Here is a 21,594-nt window from a genome sequence, read left to right on the forward strand (position 1 = left end):
ATAGTGGTTCGGATTCACTCTAAACTGTAGGTCCAGTCCGATTAGCATTACTGTGCATAAAGTGGACTTAAGACACCAACTCAAACCAAACCAAGCCAGGTATTGTGTAACAATAACGCATCGACCCGTTGAGTAACTGAATCTTTCTACTCGATTCACAACTGTACTACACACACTACACTACTTTTGCGAAAACTACGATCTATAAAAGTATGAGATGCATAGGCGTAGCTAGAACTTTATATTTGGGTGTGCACAAAGAAAAAAATAAGGTCTTGTACCTTTTTATAGCATATTTTGCAACACAATCACTTGGCTCTTTAACTGCACTGTTGTTTGTAAAGGAATATAAATTCACTAAATGACAGTGTTGAAAATTTCTGAATATATGTAGTAGAAAAAAATCAAATTGCATAGAAATTACACACACACAAAATGTTCATAAATGTTTGTTGTAGTTTAGTTTTAGACGTTTCAGGGGATGGATTTTCACTTAATGTTATACCTCAAGGGTCGTTTTGGCTTTTTAGACTGTAAAGAAACGGTTTCGAAGGACTGATTACTTCTGGTGGCCATGAATTCAGTGATTCACACAATGCACATCATTAATCGACGAATTAATGTTAGATGTAGGAGGAGTCTCGTGCAGGGCCGGGCCGCAACTGTCTCTAGAGGCAATGGCAATTGTCGTCAACAGGGTGACCGATTGTGAGCAGTTCTGGAAAAAAAGGCGCCGAGTGTGTGTTTTCGGATGGGCGACCGGTGGGCCCTGGGTGATCGTCGCATCTTCTCCCTCGTAACCTGCCCATGCCAGTGGGGTTTGCCAACTCACTACCAGGGACATGTAACTGTTTAGCACCCTAGTTGGGGGGGGGGGCGATGGGGAAGTTGCCCTCCCCCACTATTTGCAACTTTTGACCCCGCACTCTGCTAAACCTTATCTAACAAGGGAATGTAAACTGTCCTTGCGCCCTAGTTTAGGAACCCAATTGCCGCCACTGACCCCAGGCAGTGTTCTTCTTGTGAGCAAGACTACCATATTTTCGAACCTGAAATCATGACTTTTCTTTTAATTCACCAAAATGGTGAATTTAAATGTGGGGGGGGGAGGCAGAGGGGAGGGATGTAGAATGCCATGTACAGTACATATATTCCACTTGAGGTGGACATTCTTAGCTGGTGGAGTTTGGTCGAGCATTTTGGATAGCTGGGGGATGTTCCTATGGTTTAACATGGTGACAAGGAGACAGCTGGGGAATGCTTTGCGAAACTTTTGCTAGCTGGGGGCCTGGAGGATACATTCCCCCCCCCCCATATCCCCTAACTTCGAACACTGCATATGTATATTCTTTTTATTTTATGTCGATTTTCTGTTTCTTTAGGCTAATTGCGACGATAAGGATGAATGGTGATTCCATGAAATTTCTGAACGAACAATCCCAAAGAAATACGTGCCCAGGTCAGGAATCGAACCTGGAACATTGAACCTTCGATTGCGAGTTGAATCTTTGAATTCAGACTGTACTCCACTGAAATAAACTTACAAATGCCACAATTTTTTCCGTTTTATTAGAAGGGGGATTTTTCAAATTATATTAATTTATCAGGGCTACGCAGAACACACTTTAAGAATCGCTGCTCTAAAGCATGGATTCATTTCAGATTTTTAACAACGGTACTTGTCTTATCTTTCAGTCGCGTTGTCGTTGTTTATTGAGCTTTCTATCCTGTGTTATAATGTACATAACATTAGGAAATATTTTGCTCCAACAAACCGTTATTGCTTGTATATGAAACACATTCTTCGAATTTCCCTTGCCATAATGTTATGCTTCAGTTGCATGTAGATGGCGAAGGGATTTATTCCTTCTGCCGTTGGGATAATCTTCCCTCCTTGATTGGCAACACTGTATCTAGGAGGGCGGTGCTAGTTTCCATTTAAAGCAAGGCAGCTTTCACGGCCGCACAACTTTCAAGGAGTAATTTTTCCGGATCGTACGTGGCAGTTACTTGACATACAGCATGTGTGGTGAGTGTTACACATTTCCTTTGTACTACGTGTTGATATGTGTACGATATAGATTCTCCACATGCACTAATGAGTTTCGTCTTAGGACAACGTGGGAACAACCGGGCAGGTTTTCAGTGAGAATCAATACCTAGAGCACGATATCATTATATAAATGTCACTCGGCGTGATAAATTTCACTCTGTTTTTGTTTCTTTTGTTTTCAAATAATTCAGGGCAACATTCTGCATACTTGACGCATGTCATCTTGATCTTTGATTGCCTCCGTGGCGAAGTGTTTATCGTGAGGTGCTTCGAAGTCGGGGGTGTTTAGGTTCGAATTCTGGGTAAGAGACAAGCGTTTCATTTGTGACAGGCTTAATACAATACAGTGTGTGGAAGGAGAGACTAAACTGTAGTAGCATATATGCTAAGGAGTTAGTTAAGTAATAGCACGTGTGTTAATTATTTCTGTTAGAGGATTTGTTCTACCTTACTTTTGTGTCGAAAAACCCAACAGGCTATAATTGTACCTGTTGTAACTTTTATTGTTTTGTTTGTTTTTGCTTGGTAAACGTCGCCTTTCTACCCCATTGCCAATCGTGACGATGCGGATAGATGTTGATTAGACGAAAGAATAAACACAATGAAGCATATGTCGCCAGATCGGGACTCGAATCCGAAACCTTTGAAGATGAGACTAATAGACATACTGCCCTGGAGGCGGCAAGAAGTTATACGATAAACAGGCGCGTCGCCTAATAATGTTCGCACGAGCACATGAACACTCATGTATATGTCTTAAATTACGTACATATTAAATGGACACACACATACGTATATTTATTCGAAAAAATACTATGTTTGATGTACAGTATATGCACACAATTAACTCTGACACGACTTCCTTCACGTCGATAACTACTGTAGATAGTTGGGTTGGTAACACTGACTCCCACGGTGTTCCACGGAGGGCGTTGGACACAATTGCTGTGCGTGTTGCAAAGAGCTGACAGGTAAGTGGCTGTTGGTCACTATACGCCGAAGATGTTCACTTCGCTGTGCGAACACTGATGCAAGCGGAAATACTTCTTACATTCGGCACCAGAGTGCAGCATATTCAAGGCATGTCTAGGGGAACTCGAAAATTTCTGTGCTACATAGTTCCAAACTTTAGCGAAAATTCATTTGGTATCTTAAGTCCTGGGATACATTTTTCATTCCAAATTATTTCATTATTCACTGCAGAGTACAATACACAGGAACAAGAATTCGCGCTCGTCATGAGTTCGAATCCCGGCCTGGACATGGATGTTCTTTGTGAGGTTCCTTCATCAATTTCATCTTATCATTATCATCACTCATCCTCATTTCCGCGATAACCAAATGTGGCAGAAAAGCGAAGTAAAATAAGCCAACAACAACAATAAGAACGCACGTTCTCTTGCCCAAATAAATACATCCGTATTTATGACCGATTAGCTAAACCCGTTTTTTTTTTATTGGAGGCCAAGAGATTAGTACGTCGTATATTTAAATAAAACATTACTTAGACGAGAGAGAGCATGAGCAAATATTTGTTAAATTCTCCGTATTAAATAAAAAAGAGAAAGCATAACATTTCCAAGTATTTTTGTCTGCACATTAATACGTTCCCATTTCATAAACAATAAAACTATATTTTTACATACCACTATTATACATACATATTATAAATCGTGTATAAATTTGTGGTGTAAATACAGAGAACACAAGAACTGCAGAAATTTCTCCCCTTAGTTCTTCAGAGGATTTATAAAGGAATCGAGGGAAAACCAATCCCCTATCTGTTCATATAGCAGATAGACCGGTGTACCATAAACCACGACGTTTCAACCATTGCAGCGGAGGGCGAAGGGGCAAGGGAAGTAGAGGCAGAAATCTTCCCTTTCCCTTCTGTCGGCCGTTTGTACCTGAACGTGGTGAGGCGGAGGAATACCCAGCTAGAGTAGCTCTTGACCGAAGGACGAGAAGCGCGTGAGAAAAGAAGTGTTTTATATGAACTGTGGCTTCAACAAGACAAAAAATATTGGGATTTGAAAATAATTGGAGATATGAGATTGATTGATCTATCTCTGCTGGACTAGCTACCCCTCAGTGCAAGTCACTGAATATAGGTTGAACTGCTTCTTGGACATAAGTATTGTATAATGAAATGTTCATGTGATTTCAGTGATTAATGCATTTCTTGGTATTGCATGGAAATAAGTCCCAATCAAACAAATGTACTGCCATTATTTTATTTTCTGCACTCCAAAATCTATAAAAACTGGCTAGTTTTGTTTCTGTAAATCTTTCGTCGTACATAAGTGTAATTTGGGAAAATTTCGGTAGGAACCCATGCCCGGCGAGCCCGAAAACGGCATACTCCAAACAAATACTTGTATGTGTGTGACATGTATATTTGTAGCTGTAACTTTTAAATGTAATTAGCGGAGACCTATAATTGGACAGCTAAATGCCTGTTGGTCCCCCAAACTTAACTATATATAAATAATAATAATGAATTATTAACGAATGAGAGAAAACTAGTGATACCGTTTGTACAAATAACAACTGCAAAGCTAAATATTAGTAAATATTCCTTGCATGATTTCTTCCACTGAGGAAACCAGTTGATAGAGAAAGTAAACTTGGAGGAGCTTTTCCAGAGGCCTGTTATTATTTTTATTTTGCTCCTCCAATATCTAGTGGTTTCCTATGCGGTTATTCGGGAAAAGTGACCATGATCAAACTGATCGAACAGGAACTGACTTTCTTTTCTTAATAATCTTTACTGGACCAATTACATACAGGGTGATTCATAATTATGTGAAACATTTTATAAAGGGATTAAGCGCAAAAGTAAAATTTTCGCGGTTAATCTGGTACGTGGTTGTTCCTTTCGCGCTTATTGCTGTGTTCAATTTTGATTTCGGAATTTATCCGTTTCGCTGTAATTCATTTCACGCTTAATCCGTCGCGTTTAAACCTTTCGCGTTTGTTCCTTCACGTTTATTCCGTTCCGCTTTTGTTTATTCTCGTTTAATCATGTGTTATGCTTATGTTTCGAGGTTGTGTCCTTTCGTGCTTAATCTCTTTAGCTGTTATTCCACCCACCATCCCATTTACTACAGATAAACGATACCACTAACAGTGGTAATTCTGATGCCGATAGAACGAAAGAATCTCCCAAGTTGTTTTTTTAATACAATCGAGAAAAGTTCCATGTGTCCAATTTGCTGATGCGGAAGAGACAATGCAATTCGTCTCACACGCGCGTTAGCACATCACGGGAGATGAGTGTCACAACCGCAGAATATGTTTGAGAGCTTCAAACAAGACCAGGCAAAAGAGAAAAACAAAAGACAATGTGATTTATTTAAGCGTGTCACAAATCAGAATTAAAAGACAATGATCGCACCGAGAAAGCAAACTATGATAATCGATACACTGCATCCAGAACGTCATCGCATATAATAACTTGGCGAAGTTCAACATTAGATTGCATGAAATGTGATTTATGTGCGAATACTAGGAAATGATAACATTTAATCTTGCAGATTGCAGATGGCGAAAGTTTGATACAATGGGTTTAAAAAGCTTTATTTATAAGAGAAAAGTGATGCAACTGAAAAGAAAATGAATTTATTCTCTCACAATCAAAATTTATCATCTATTTGGATATAAACGTGTTGCATTAAATATTAATCGTAATGATTTTGCATGCCCGTGATAAATTTAGTGATCGGCATACACTTTCACACTAACAAATCTTTCTCAAATCTCGTTTCGTGTTGTTTGTGTGAACAGAGCTGTTCACCCTCCATAGGGTGACCTTCCTGAGGGCAAACCTCACCCTCACTCTCCAGACGATTTCCGAGGGTGAAGGCGTGAGTGAGCTAGGAGGGTGAGGGCGACTGCGAACTCGGAGGGTGAGGTACGTTGAAAATGAACACCTCTGGCTGTGAACGAGAATGCCCGTCAGGTTCTCATTCTCATCTGGATTTGCAAACGACTGTGTCGTCCTCGTCTTTAAACTTGTTAGTTTTGTTTGAGTCCACATAATGGTCAGATAGAGGTTAATCGGGACTGGACATACAGTTTAAAGTAGAACCCGGGACCCCTTGATCACAAGGCGACAGCGTTACTGCTACGCCATCGGGGGAAGCTGCCCGTTTTATTTTGCAATTAGGTTTAACTACAAGTATAATAAGATAATCCGTGTATAAAATAATCAGGCAGCCACCAATGCTTGAAAAATCGCATTCTGAACGAAATATTTTCTCTTTACTTTTTAAAATCAATATTTGTGAGGGGATTAAAAAGACAATTGACGCCTACGATGTTATTTCACCATGCTCCGTGAGCACACATTAGGCTGAGGTTTACAATCTGTAGAATATTATAGTTATATCACTTTATGACTTCATGGCACACTGAGCTATATTAGCCTTACAAATAATATTTCGAAATTGTTTCTTCTTATCGAGATTAACTGGAATTTCTTTAATAGGGTTTTTTGTTATCTTTAATCTTGGCATAGTGTAGAAACCAGAGTGATTTGACTTGTCAGTCATAATTATCACGAGACTGATAAATGTTTGTTATTGTTTCTGCAATAAGAAATACAAATTTCCTGGAATATCTGAAAGGGACACTTAATCAATGTCGCACTTGTCTGATATTACATATTTTTACAGACGGATTGAACATGAATGTGAATTGTTTCATTACCTTAGTGAAGGTGCATTAGGTGCAAGGTTAAACACAGGCTCTAGACGTTTTACGAGATTCGAGCTAACGACCTTTAATTTCTCGGTTACCATGGCATGATTGACACGGCACAACACAACATTTATAATTGTATTTCCTGAAAAGGGGGTGGGTGAAATGGTAAACGTGTTGATAACCTACAGGGTGTCCAAAAGGTCACTTAACCGAGACTTTGAACGTATGTAACTTTTGTACAAAAAGCGATATAGAGACATTCAACTTAGACTGTATATTAACTATGTGGGTATATTTTGAACATTTAACAAGAAAATCATGCTCTACATGAACTTTCAGTATACGGAAAAAGTTACTAAGGTGTAAAAAGATTTGTGAAGTCGTTTGCAAAACTTTTCAATGTGTAATTTTTTGGACACCCTGTATTAGGGTCTAATATAGATCTTGCTCAAGATAGGGACAGATGGAAGGCCTGTGTTGCTGCAGCCATGAACCTTCGGGTTTAAGAAGGCTAGAGAGTTAGTTAGTTAGTATTAGGGTCTGACTTGCCTGTAAATAATTACGACTGTGTTGCACTTGTAACTTAAGAATACCGACGCTCAAAACAGAAGAGCGGTACAAAATTTAAATATTAAAATAAAATCTCTAATTTTAATTAACTATTTATTAACAACTGCGAGCAAAAACAATTTGGTAGGAAGACATTTCTAGGAGGTTGAAGTCCGCTATTCCCCTTCAAATACACAATTTAAACGATATTCAGATATTCACATGCCACGTTCACATTTTGAACCCTGGACGTTGCCTGCAATCACGAAGGCCTTCAGCACCAACGATTTTTTTTTACTTAGGCCTATATTTTCCCCATTTTAGTTCTTTTACTGGCTGTTTGCCTACTTTTCTTTATTCCCAGACGAGTGCTGTCTAGGAGAAAGTATGCAAAGAAAGTGAAAGTTTTGCCTCGAAGTGGCAGCTACTAGGAAACTCTTACTTAGAAACAGATTTGTACACATTTAATAGTGCCGCAATTCGTTTCTTCATACAGCATTTTTGTTCAAAGTGCACTGGACAAAAATGCTGTATGAAGAAGCAAATTGGCACACCACTAAGCTGTCAGTAGAGATAGGCTACGTGTTTTATGGTACTGTTATCATATTTTAATTTTAAATATATTTTAAATATTCTTATTTCCGCTGTTAGTGTCTATTTCCATTATTAGTGCCCAGAAAGTTTTAAAAATGGAGCTAGCTAAAAAGCCGAACCTAGCTATAGCTAGATGACGAAATTGCGCCAGTTATATTATGGAATAAGTAAATAAGAAATTTTGAACTTTAGCCTTTTCAGTATTCAAAATATTAGCTAATTTCTATTATGTGCCCTTAATTTACTTTACTGCTTATTATTGTTTTTTTTCTTCAAGGTAACGAGACGAAAAGAGACTTGATACAATCTCGTTTGGCGTTGTGAACGAGAATGCCTGTCTTGTGCTCGGTCTCATCTCGCTTCCAAATGCCTGTCATAGGACATATACACGCCATCGTGCAAACTTTCACAGCGTATAGAGATCAATAAGGCGAAACATTTTTCTGAAGTTTTTTTTGTTTTTGTTTGGTGCCTTTTTTCAAAGCTACCAATCTTCGGGCAGATCCCCGTGATGGAGTGGTTATCACGGCGCGCTACAACGGCAGGGGTCCCGGGTTCGAATTTCGGCCTGGGTGAGTGTCCGTTCATCAATTTCATCACTCATCTTCCCGATTGGCCAAAAGTGGCAGAAAAGCGAAGTACAAAATAATCAATCAAAGCTACGAGAGTCTCCCCGATTGGGAATTGGTAACGTCATCCCCTTGTAATCAAGGGTTCCCGGGTTCTATGCCCGGTGGAGGCACATAGTGCTTCGGATTCCACTTTAAACTGTAGGTCAAGTCCCGGTTAGGCCCCTGTGCATAAAGTGGACTCAAAAATCTGAAACCAATCAAAGTTGCGAACATTCGAAAAACGTAATTTTATCGTGTGTACATACATCCGTGCCGCACGGGTTTTTAATCGCAGCTAACGGTTTGGGTAAATATTTCAAATAACATACCAAATTCCTGAACGAGGTCGAAAATCTCGGTCTCGTCTCGAAGGGCCTGGTCTCGTTTTCGTCTTGCTCCTCATAGCACACCTAACTCCTCACATTGCGCTGCGATGCCAGGGGTCCCGGGTTCGGATCCTGGCCTGGACATGGATGTTTGCGAGTGTCCATTCATCAATTTCATTTTGTCCACTCATCCCCATCTTCCGCAAATTAGCCAAAAGTGGCACAAAAAGCGAAGTAAAATAAAGCAAATCAATCAATCACACCTAACTCCTAAATTGTCAACAGGCACTCTTCTGTGGGTAAATTATTTTTTCGCACTGGTGGGTTAAATATAAAACTCAGCTTTATAACGCTTTTATTTCCGTCATGGCCGTGTAGTTTTATTATCAGTAATTACTTGGATTGCCAGGAGTGGATTGTGTTCTGGTTTCTTCATCATGGTTTAAGGAAACTGCTTTGCGTGTTTATTAATTGCTCGTAGCTACGCAAATGGAGCAGATCATTCGCAAGTTAGAAAGAAAATGTAGCCCGAAGCACGACAAAAAGTTACAACATGCAAATTAATCAGGTTTAGACACTTAAACACTGTGTATTTTGTGCATAGAACCAATTGTGTTCCCCCCGGGGTTTGTGCACCAATTTCCTGAATATTATATGCATTGTAATTGAGAAGGTTACCAGTACTTTAATTCCGTGAAGGAACTTGCATCAGTTATTTATTATCCCCATATTTTTTTCAACTTTTTAGTTCACATGCTTTATGTTCGTTCGCTTATGGGGTCTCCCGATCGTGAAGTGTTAGCGTCGTCGCCTTGTAATCAAGGGATCCCGGGTTCGATTCCCGGTGGAGGCACATAGTGGTTCGGATTCCACTTTAAACTGTAGGTCCAGTCCCGAATAGCCTTACTGTGCACAAAGTGAACTTAAAACAACAACTCAGCCAACTCAACTCAGCGTTCGCTTATGAAGTAGTGAGTAAATGCAGATTTTTTTTAAATGGGAGGGGGGGGGGGCAAAATCCTTAAGTGGTATATGTTGATGCGTTTTTAAGTTGTAAAAAAATCATGTTCAGGGAGAAGATAGAGTACAGAAGTGATAGAGAAGGACAAAGGAAAAGAAGCGAGAGGAGATAGATGGACGGACTCATACACTGTGTGTTTGTGTGTGTGTGTGAGAGAGAGAGAGAGAGAGAGGATGGGAAATGAAGGACGCAAGAGACATAAAAAGGAAGAGAAATCGGTAGAGAAGATAAAGTAAGGAAAATGAAGAAGCAGAAAACAGAGAGGGAGATGAAGGGAAATGAAGGAAGTAGACAGAGAGAAAGGAAAGAAAATCAGAGGATCAAGAGGTAGAGTAGAATAGGAAGGAGAATAAGAGGAGACAGAGTGAAAGAGCGAGAGGGTGGAGTGGAATGAAGGAAACAGGAGACCGAAAGATGGAAGAGAGAAATGAACGATAACGAGAGAATCAGAGAAGAAAGGAGATTTTTCAGGAAACAATATGTAGAAAAAGCAAGAGTCAAGGTGTGTAGTAAGTAGTATGTAACATAACAAGACTAAAGGTTAAAGCCGAAGAGAAGAAGACAGGTGAAAAAAAGGAAGCAGACGAAAATGGAAAGCTACTAATGGGAGTAAGGGAGTATCATGACGGGGTGTGGGGTAAATTTTAGCCATTTTCGGCTAGAACTTTGAGGTATTTTGTTCCAAACCAATTGTTTTTCTTTTTAGAGGAAATCTGGGGAATTGGCACAAGGCGAATTAAAAGAAAAAAAAGCGGTGGAAGACCCCCAAGGGAGAGTATTGAAGTAAATAGGGATATCTTTTTTATAGGGAGAAGCTTTAGTATGAAGAGTTGGTGGGAAAGTATGATTTGTTTATTGAAAATAACATAATAGCGGAGGAGGTTATAAGGATGTATACGAGTAAGTATGTTAATTAGGTGTTATCTTCTCTTGCATAGTATACATTTTCGTGAGAAAAAGTGTATGCTCGCACGAGTAAGGGGTTGTGTGTGTTCGTACGTGTATCTCTGTGTATGTGTATTATCCCCCTTTTCCCTTTTCTAGCCGTAGGGACGTGTCGGAAACAAATTGTGCCCAATTCTAGCCCTGGAGGGGTCCACACCCTAGTGTCTTTAGTGTTATTGCTTGTGTTAGGATTGTTCAATGAACCCCAAGGTTCTGCTGCCGCTCTTTCGAGTTACTTCGAAATATTGCCGACCCAAGTATGGTTTTATTCTGAGCTGGATTCATATGGGGTTAATGGCAGAATATCCACTTACAATTCCTGTGCATTTTTTCCCCTTAAACCATATACGCAATTAAAATAATATCAAGACTCGTGAAACATAATTCTTAATACAGTAATTCTTAATGTAGTTAAGGATTATTAATACGTTCTTATTGTATCGACTTGATCTCGATGTTCCAGTGTCGGTCCCCGTGGCGGAGTGATTAGCACATCGCGCTACGACGGCAGGGGTCCAGGGTTAGAATCCCGGCCTAGGCATGGATGTTTGTGATTGTCCATTCATCAATTTCATCATATCATCACTCATCCCCATCTTCGCAGATTAGCCAAAGTGGTACAAAAGCAAAGTAAAATATAGCAAATCTAGCAATTGATCGATGTTCAAGCGATATCAAACGATTTCGCCCAGCGATTATCATGGCTAGAGCTGTGCGATATCGGTTTTTAAATATCGAAGTTCAAAATCATTTGAATAATGACATCGAGCCCGATATATCGAGTGTAAAAGAATATGGACGTTGATATCGATAAACGATGTAACTAAATAATCTTTCAATCCGATGTTTCAATTGCAATTTTTAACTAGGAGAAAGAGAATCTTGTTGTTCGCAAGATAATCAAAAGTGGGGGTCCCACAACACAATAGTCTCGCTCTGTAATCTGTAGTTCTCAATCAGCCGCCTCCTTATCGAGGAACTAAAAATAAGCGAGAATGAATGGTGCTGTTGCATTTTGCATGTACAAGTTAAGTCAAACACAATGTTGTTTTTAAAATATCGATATCGAAATATAACGCACCCCTATTTATGATCTCGCCTCATTTCCAGGCATTGCTTAATATTGTCCATCTTGAGAAGTTTGTAAGGACTATTTCTACACTGTCAGGTACGCTCATAGTACTGGCGGTGAACACGACTTATTTATGTTCAATCTATTTTGCCTAGTCAGTTGAACATGACCAACGGCATAAATTGATTCTATTACTCAGTGCTATCTTATACATCTTCATTGCTGTCACAAGACGAAAGTATTTGTAAGAGAAACATGCCATTAAGTGATTAAGATTGCTATGGATCCTTCTGGATTTTTCCCGATCGTGTGTTCCTTCTTGTCACATTCCTACGTGGAAGGTTGTACCGAGTCAACGCTCGTGTCCACTCGGTCAAGAACCTCGAAGCACATTCACTTTCGGATAGTAAACAAATGAAGGTTATTCAGCCATTAGAGAAACGTGCAAGTTAAATTTTACGATCAGAGTTCAATGTAGTGCCCTGGGGGCGACTTTGGTCTGTTCTCCACACACAATGAAAGAACCAGGGGCGCACCAAATAACCCTTCCGGAACATTTTACTGAGAAAATTACGCTGTCTCTGTAGCCGATCGCGTTGAGTCCCTCCATGAAATCAGTATTCATGTTAATTGTCGCAGTTAACCTCATGAGGGGAAAAAGGGACGTAAAGTAAAGAAACACTAAGAAAATATAAATTCTTTCGCTCGCTCTCTCGAACTAGTTTACAATGGAATATAATTTTAATCAAGGTTATTAGAATTGTTATTTATGTGACAATAATCACATGTAAAATATCCTTCCTGGCAGTTTCCGCCACAATCATATATTTCATTTTCAGTATCACTGTATTGGTAACCTGCCTGTGGCGTATCAGTTACGCCGCCGCCTTGTAATCAAGGGGTCACGCGTTCGATACCCGGTGAAGGCACATAGTGGTTCGGATCCCACTTTAAACTGTAGGTCCACTCCCTCACTGTGCATCCAACTAGTAACGGGGTGACGTGTGGTCAGCACGACGAACCCCCGCCCTTGTTGTAGGTTTCCATGGCCGGGTTACGCTACTCATTCATAACTCCCCAATTTCTTCACTATGGTGGGTGGCCACACACAGGCCGAAATCTCAGGAGAAAAGTTGTTTCCCCCAGGAGACTCGAACCTGCGCGCGTCTCTTAGTCAGAGCCCAAAGCATGACGCCTTAGACCTACTGAATGTATACAAAGAGTAAACTCAGACTGCAATATTACATTGAAAAGTGTCTTATCACAAGTGCAAACCATAATCACTATTTATTTGATGGCTTGTTATTAACATTTAATCATTAACTTTATGCGTTTTTATTTTACTCAAAACAATTGCCAACTGTGCATTTTATTAAATGGTAACAAACTGGCCTCATGTAGATAATTTCTAAGTGTTTGATTAGATTGTTAGGCATATTTCTGGGGCTCACGTGCAGATTCTTGAAATATATATATATTTTTTTATCATTGCGTGTGCATTGACTGTCACGAAAACATGCAAGATATTGTTTATGACTTGCAGTACTTTTACTTTCTCGAGAAATATGTTTTATCGTGTTCTAAACTGCTCTATAATGATGATGTATATTTCCGCATGCTACTGTGATTTGGATTCTTAATTTCTTTATATGATTACCAGAGCTAGGAATTTTAGGTGCAAAAATTTGCCCATAAAGGTGCAAAAAAGGTGCCAATTTTTGTACAAAAAAGGTGCTAAAATAGGTGCTAATTTTCAGATGTAAAATTTATTGTGAGCAGTGCATACATATATGATTCAACTTGTCTGGATAAACACATAGAATATTCTCTGGTTTTAAATCGTTTAATATAACTAAGCAAAGAAAATTCTCTGATACATTAGAAAGCGACATAAAGGAAAACAGCTTCTTCTTACTTGCTTAGAATTAGTTATCTAGAAAATTGTTGAAATAGATTACATTCAAAATTTCTATGTTCTTCTGAGTGAGGCTACATCTGCGGTCACTAAGCAGATACAAGTGGTACGTATTTTGTTTTCAACTGGTAATCCACATACTTGTTGGTTGCGACTTCTTGATCATCAGGGTTTTTGGCTAAACTTTGTTCTAACTTCTCTTTCCCGACCCCTTGCAACTCTCGTTGCACATCCATCAAAACAGCCCACTGTGCTTCCTTTTCAGAACACTGCTCCTCTAGTTTTGTGATTGCAGTAGTAAGGAAAGAGAAGCCATTTACAATATAGAGTTCATCTTGCAATTCCTGTTTAAGTGCAAGTTTTTTGGCTTTTAGCTTCATAAAAAGGTTGAAGGTAAGATTTCCTTAAGGTGCTCTCATCTGGAAGTGACTTCCCAGTATATTTTTGCAAATATGATTTCACGACAGGATTGTTAAGTTTCGAAAGAGGTATTCCACACGCTATAAATGTCCTTGCTGTCTCACTGAAAAAATGCATTTGTATTTCTGGAACTCGAAGATGCAAGCGCCTCACCAATAAATTGCTGTCGCTTCCCACTTTGTAGATGCTGCACAACCCGAGTGCGTTGGTGTTTGTCATCTACAGCAATAGAAATATCACACACATCACACCTCAGAACAGATCCATCACTCTGAATGCCGTCACCGCTAAACTGTTTAACAATGTCCTGAAGTTTCCCAACATTTTCTTTATGTTTTGGCATGGTGAACAAGCATATCCGATGCATCGATCAGTCGATCACAGACTGCGGTTACCTTGCTAGCTGAGACGGAAACAAACAAAAACAAAACAGCTTTTCTACAACAATTCGTAAACAATACAGTATAGGACAAAAAGAGCACAACCTCTAGCAATTGTAACGCGTCATTGTTGGTTGGCACTGTTTAAAGTCCGCGCGCTTACTATATTAATGTCCAAGAACTGAAGAAAGCCGATTCATTGTTGTGCGGTAAACAAGAATCGCGTGCCAAGAAGCCATGCCTCGAATGTGGCGCGCGAGTTGTATTTAAAAAAATGATAAAGATGCGAAAAGGTGCAAAAGCTTCTGAGATTGTGAAAAAGGTGCAAAAAGGTGCAACCGAAACACCATGAGTAGAGTTCAATACATGCTTATTTTGGGGATGAGTCACTTTTTTACCTATTTTCACACAAAAAAATTTAAGGTGCAGCACCTAAAATTCCTAGCTCTAATGATTACATTTAAAGGAGTATTTTTATAACGTCAAGAACATTTGATTAAGAATTATTATTGAGGCAGATCAGTTTTCGTTTGATTGTGGTAAAAAAAAAGTTCGTTGAAGTTTAGGCCCACTCATGCATAGAGGTTAATAGGATGTGGGCCTACAGTCAGTGGCGTCTTGAGGAGGAAATCTCTGGGCTTTCATCAATGAGGTGGATACAGTGGCTAAAGGAAATTGAATTCGAAGTTGTGCCAAACTATGTGACCTTCACTTCGACACGCCTTTGACTTCCACTACGGGATTTCCCCCGTAGTTCGCCCCGGGTTCGAATCCCGGCCTGCGCAGGGATTTTCTTCGTGAGTGTTCCTTCATCAATTTCATCATATCATCACTCCTCCCCAAAGCCGCGCTTAGCCAAAACTGGAAGAAAAGACACGCTAAATAACAAAAAAAGAAGAAAAAGTAAATCAAATCATTACGGAATTTGATTTGGTGTTTGCTGTCGTTCATTGTATTGAAGGGGTCCCGGGTTCGATACCCGCTGGAGGCACATTGAGGTTTGGGCCCTGCTTTAAACTGGAGAACCAGTCCCGATGAGCATTTCTGTGCATAAAATTTACTTAAAACAAACCCAACAATATTGAATTGAATTGTTGTTATGCACAGAAAGGCTAATCGGGACTAGACATTCGAGACCGTAACGATAACGGAACGGATAATAAACTCAGACGAGAATGAGTCAGGCATTTGCAAGACGAGACCGAGAACGAGCATTGACAAGTCGGGACGAGTGTGAGAGACAGAACATGGTATCGCCCTCGAACAAGACACAGATAGATTAACAAGACAGCAACAACATCGTACTGAACCGTTTAGCTGGCAGCTTAACTCGGGGTAAATAATGGAATTTGTCGTCAAACAGAGTGCGAGAATGAGGTAAAAACGTGTTTTCCGAGGTGTTACCCCGCATCCTGAAAATAACAAGGAAACATTGCCAGTGCAACCTGAACAGGATTGACAAGACAAGATTGCCCCAAGGCTGAGCTATCCGCGCGAGTCTGCATTAGCATTTGCCAGCTTCAGCTTTCACTTTCCTCCTGAAAACAAACACCACGTGTTGCCTTGTGGGCACTACTTTTCTATTGTTGACCGGCTTTCCCTGAGTGGATGTGCAAATGACATCAAGCGCTTTTAGTTTCTCCTCGATTTACTTTTTAAGTTCAAAAATCCATCGCAAAAACATGTTGCTGTTTGTGGAGTGCTGTGATGTTTCCTGAAACTAGTATTTCCGTTTCGCTTAATGACGTAACAGCACACGGCGCCATTTTAGGCGAAACTGAAATTTCTGTTTCGCCCGTTTCCCATTTAAATTCACACAATTTAACCTTAGACGGAGATATTTCAAAGTAGGGAAATTTGGGGAAACTTGTATCAGACGTCTCAGTCATACACGATAATCAACGTAAACACCAACATACCCGGCACACATCCTTGTTATGACCAGAAAATTAAAGATTAAATTTATATACACACAAAGTAGGAAAAATGATATATAACGGTAATATAATAGCCAATAGCCTTACGTTAGGTTAAGTTTAGTCACATAAGTCAATATTCTAATAGCCTTAGTTATATTATAGCCTATATGTGGTCCCTGCTCCCGAGTTCGATACCCGATGGAGCCACAAGTGTGGTTCGGATCCCGCTTTAAACTGAAGGTCCAATCTCGATTAGCCTTCCTGTGCATAAAGTGGACTTAAAACTCAAACTCATGTTTATGTATGCTGGTCTATTGGTTAACTATAACCAAGGGCATCGAACCCTCAGACACCATTGAATCACTGAAGTAATAGTAAAACAAGAACAAATTACAGTTCCATTCTTAATAAATGAAATAGAATTATGCACACAAAAACTAAAGGGACCATATTAATGGTATAGCAAATTTCTCTAATTTTAAATATTTCTCTGTCAACTTGATTAGGCGGAACGCCAATTCCTGTTTCGCCTAAATTGGCGGAGAGGTGTCAAATTAGATGATCTTGTGCCCCTGCTCCCCGAACGTTACGAACCCTCGGAAAACAGAATTTTATGCTCAGTGTGCGAGCAGGCAACGCAGGTTTACCCATAATTGATATTTGTCATTGCATCAAACAAAGTATATGACCTATTTAGTGGTGTATCCAGAAGCTACAGTTGGGAGAGAGGATCGAATTTCAATCGGGCACCTCACCTCACAGCTACACGTGCACTGTTTTATATAAACAATATATAGCCTAGTACTGCAACAAGGAACCAAGTCGACATCCATGTTTTAGAGCATTGTTTTTGCAAAATAGGAGTCCAACGCTGGAATAGATAGCTATTATTGTACGTATGTCGTTATCATAATGCCTCCCATTGTCACGGTAAGCCCGTAGCTAGAATTGATCTCGGGGGGGCTTTGTAAACCAAGTCCATTTTTAAAAAATTTAACAGTATTAAATGAAGTTAAATTATGTGTGTGTGAGAGAGGATCATTAAGTTATACAAAGGCTGTCGCAGAGAAGGTGAGACAGATTTTTTCCTGGCTTGGCAACACTGCCTATGGTTTCGGCACTAGTCCCGTCGTGTAGGATGACTTATTCTGTTTCCGTAGCAAGTTGTCACATGTTGCGAAACCACGTTAGTGAGCAGCTGTGTGGATTTACGTTGAACGTGTTTCGCTTACCCCTCCAGGTTTTTGTGTATAACATTGCTTTTCGCAATGAGTATTCACAATGAACAGCGACATGCTATAAAATTTTGTTTTAGTTTAGGGAAATGTTTCAACAGGCATATGCCGATCAAGACAGACAAGACTCTGCGCCAGCACATAGCAAAAAAGAGGCTGCATTTGAAGAACTCCTTCATATTCCACCATGATAACGCACAACCGCATACAGTGCGGGCTTTTCAGGATTACGCGACGAAGAGAAAAATAGAAATTTTCCCGCATACAGCATACAGCCCGGATCTTGCACCCTGCGACTTTTGGCTATTTCCACTTTTAAAGGCCGCTTTACGTGGTCGTCATTTCATGACAAACAAAGAAGTGATCACCGCAGCGCAAGTTTTCTTCAGTTCAATACCTGACGACGAATTTTCAAAGACATTCACAAAGTGGCAGGAGTGTATGGACGCTTGCTTAGCTGTCAATGGTGCCTATTTTGAAAAAGATGTACGTCTACTCGATATGGCTGATTCTGAATAAAAGATTTGTGGTGTGGAATTTTTTTGTTTCATATTAATGTTTCTTGGAGGGGTCCATGTACATGCTTGTCTTTTAGCTGCTACGCAGTCACGACTTTTTTACCTATTGCTCTCATTTTGGTCTCAATCGGCAGCTAATGAACCAAATTTTCACCCCAGTACATTTGCTAGCCAATGGAGGTCGCTGTTTTCCTATACAAGAATTAGTCTCACCTTCTCTGCGACAGCCTTTGTATATAAAATTTATAAATATCACACACATACTACATTTTTCTACATGTTTTAAAACAGCTCTTTGAGTGTTAATTGGCTGACACTGTTATCATTCCTTAGACACTCCATACTACTTTAGATGATACAGATCGTATTTATATCACACAAAAATGCACAATATTCAATGACAGTACCTACAGCACATTCCACCCCCGGCCGAAGCAATGAAACTCCCATTCGTTCCCAAAACTTGGGAGCTGTTGACCTTTGATGCATATGCGAAGGGAATTTGCATGATATCAAAGTCACAGATTTCTGTTTAAACGGGAGGTCGCAACAGGGGAGCGAAAGTACAGATAAAGAAGCTCCCTTATGAAGGAACTTTCTAAAGTCTAGAGAAGAGAATCTTCTAAATACTTGCAGCTACTTAGACTTCAGCTCATAACAAGATGAGCGAATCTAATATCGGCTGTTCATGTTCTGTTGATTTATCCTTAAAGTTGCGAGCTATCTACATTTTCACTCTTCACTGCAAATAAATTATACAAAAAAGTTTCACCTAATGTCAAAGGGCCTGAGCCCCCCCCCCGCCCCCAGTCCCTGCCTGGCTACGGGCCTGTGTCACGGTGAAACGATCATATACGAGAAGCCATTGAACAATCATATATGAGAAGTGAAGTGAGCAAAGAAAATATATTCTTTGAAGGGGTCTCGGGTTTGATCCCCTTTTGAGGCATATTGTGCAGTGGTTCGAATCCAAATTTAAACTTAATCAAGGGGTCACGGGTTCGATACCCGGTAGAGCACAAAGTGGTTCGGATCCCACTTAAAACTGTGGGTCCAGTACCGTTTAGCCTTACTGTGCATAAAGTAGACTTAAAACACCAAATCAACCAACCAACCAAATTTAAACTGTAGGCGCAGTTCTGATTAGCCTAGTGGATTTTAATCAAACTTTTTTTTTTTAAAAAAAAGCACGAGCCTGTTAAGAGGCTGAACATTTGAGTCTTCAAAAATATTAGGCATTATATCCAAAACATGGCAGTTGAAAGAGGCGATTGCCCTCCTCTTGGATCCGCACTGGACTTAATAATTAGGTTGATTTCAGCTTGATGTGTCTCAAGAAAACATGACGTAAACTAATTTAGCAAAAGTATATTTTTTCAAATATCTTCCCAAAGTTTTGAACTAGTCCGAGAGTCTTGGATACTAAGTCTTGCCTCGTCTCGATTTTAGAGAGTCATGTCTTGTTCTTGGTCTCGGCACCATCCTTATTGGCATTCTTGGTAGCACTGCATACAGCAAACAGTGGTATTACGTGACAAAATTATGTCCAGGCAACCATGTCCCACTTGCGGAAATTATCATTGCACACCAACAATTCACGTTAGTGATTTGCTAAATTCACAACCCCCTCTAACACAATCCAAATTTTATTCCACACGAAGATTTTGTAGTTCATAATTGAATATCTCTTTGGTGCTAGATTTAAATATACGCTCTATCTAAAAAATAATATTTTTAATTTTTTTTTTTATTTATTTGAAAAGTCCTGAATACAGAAAAATCCATTTCACATCAGGATATCAACCTGAAAAGAAATAAACAAAATAATAAGATGGACACATACACACACCTATACATATATAACAAGAATAATAACAACTAGGGCAAAAATAATATTATTTACTCAACCCGGAGCGTCATTTAATGAGTTGTAAATTTGGGACATTCCACGAAAAGTGATCCTACTCCGTGTAAATAACAAAATGAATTAATATGGAATCTACCAAGGGAACAGTTCACTCCCCCCCCTCAGTTTTGGAACCCAATCGCCGCCACTGTTGTTTTTAATTGCATTAAGGTTTAGATGTTTGTGAATTCATATACGAGTCACTTTGCACATTTCACCAATAAAAGTTACAAGTATCTTCAGCCTACATACTTCACAGACAAATGAACTCAAAATTTTCTACATTTAAAGCGTCACGCACGTACGCACTTTTGTTAATGCTTTTCATACATTCAACCTATGTCATCATACTCAAGTTGTTTTTTTCATTTGTTAGCAGTCACCACAAAGTACTTCATATTTTTTTCGGAATCAGTTCGTTATGTATTTTAATCCAATCTCATGTTTAGAACCTTACATTTTGTGTGTAAAACGTCACATACGTAACGCTGGAATACCCCATTTTTCTTCACAAGTATATCTTCATCCCTCAAGCACTTGCATTTCTTTAACACACCGTTCCAGATGTGTTTTATTTTTCATTTCCATAAAGATTTGTAATAAAAACTTACACATGAAGTCCATTACGTGAGTCACATGTTGACGATAAAAAGACATGTCAAATTGCACTGCGATAACAGCACTTTCCTTGCTAAATTAACTTCTCTGTCACACAGGAATGTTACGTAGATAAGATAATCGCGCTGTTAAAAAAATAGAAACATCTGAAAAGATTTGGCCTTGTTTAGTCATGATTTTTCAAGAGTATTGAAACAGATTCGGCTTAGGAAAGATCTGCACTCGGTAATTCCACGATAAAGCACATCTGCCCATATCCTTTTCAACCCAGGTGAAGGTTTTATTTGTCCTCATAGCTTATGCGGATATTTGGTTAAACAAAAACACACACACATTTTAGATTTATGAAACGGGAATTTTTTTATTGGGTGCAGTGGCGGTTACAGGAAAAATACTTTGGAGGGTCGAATTTTATTCGAATACCTCTAGACACGTTTTCTGTATAAAGTTACCGTGGTTCTTATATGCGAACGAAGGGAACAAGAACATGTTTATACGTGCAAACTAATAACAATGTTAATTTAATAATTTCACATGACGCGTGATGTTTAATATTTTCCACCTTTCTCTCTCTCTCTCTCTCTTGTTACGCTCTTATTATCTCGATAACCGTGGCGGAGTGGATAGCATGCTACGACGTCAAGGGTCTCGGGTTCGAATCCCGGCCAGGCATGGGTGTTCTTTCTGAGTGTCCCTTCATCAGTTTCATTGTGTCATCACTCCTCATCGTCGCGATTAGCCAAAAGTGGCAGAAAAGCAAAATAACAAAACTCAGATAATTCATTCACTGCCTTGGCTCCCAGGGTGA

At 39.5% G+C, this 21,594-nt stretch overlaps 1 protein-coding gene across 3 annotated transcripts in view; it reads left to right on the forward strand.

Annotated features, from left to right (window-relative positions):
• The first annotated feature begins 1,926 nt into the window (after positions 1–1,926).
• Positions 1,927–21,594, forward strand: part of LOC145994872 (glutamine--fructose-6-phosphate aminotransferase [isomerizing] 2-like) — a 70,404-nt gene continuing 50,736 nt past the window's right edge. For all 3 annotated transcript variants that reach the window (XM_083131296.1, XM_083131297.1, XM_083131298.1), the window contains exon 1: positions 1,927–2,029. In XM_083131296.1, coding sequence (XP_082987422.1) covers positions 2,023–2,029 — 7 coding nt within the window. In that variant the 5' untranslated portion in view covers positions 1,927–2,022. The remainder of the gene's footprint in view (positions 2,030–21,594) is intronic.

This window comes from Lepisma saccharinum, chromosome 11, assembly GCF_977018435.1.
Source record: "Lepisma saccharinum chromosome 11, izLepSacc3.1, whole genome shotgun sequence".
NCBI classification, from domain to species: Eukaryota; Metazoa; Arthropoda; class Insecta; order Zygentoma; family Lepismatidae; genus Lepisma; species Lepisma saccharinum.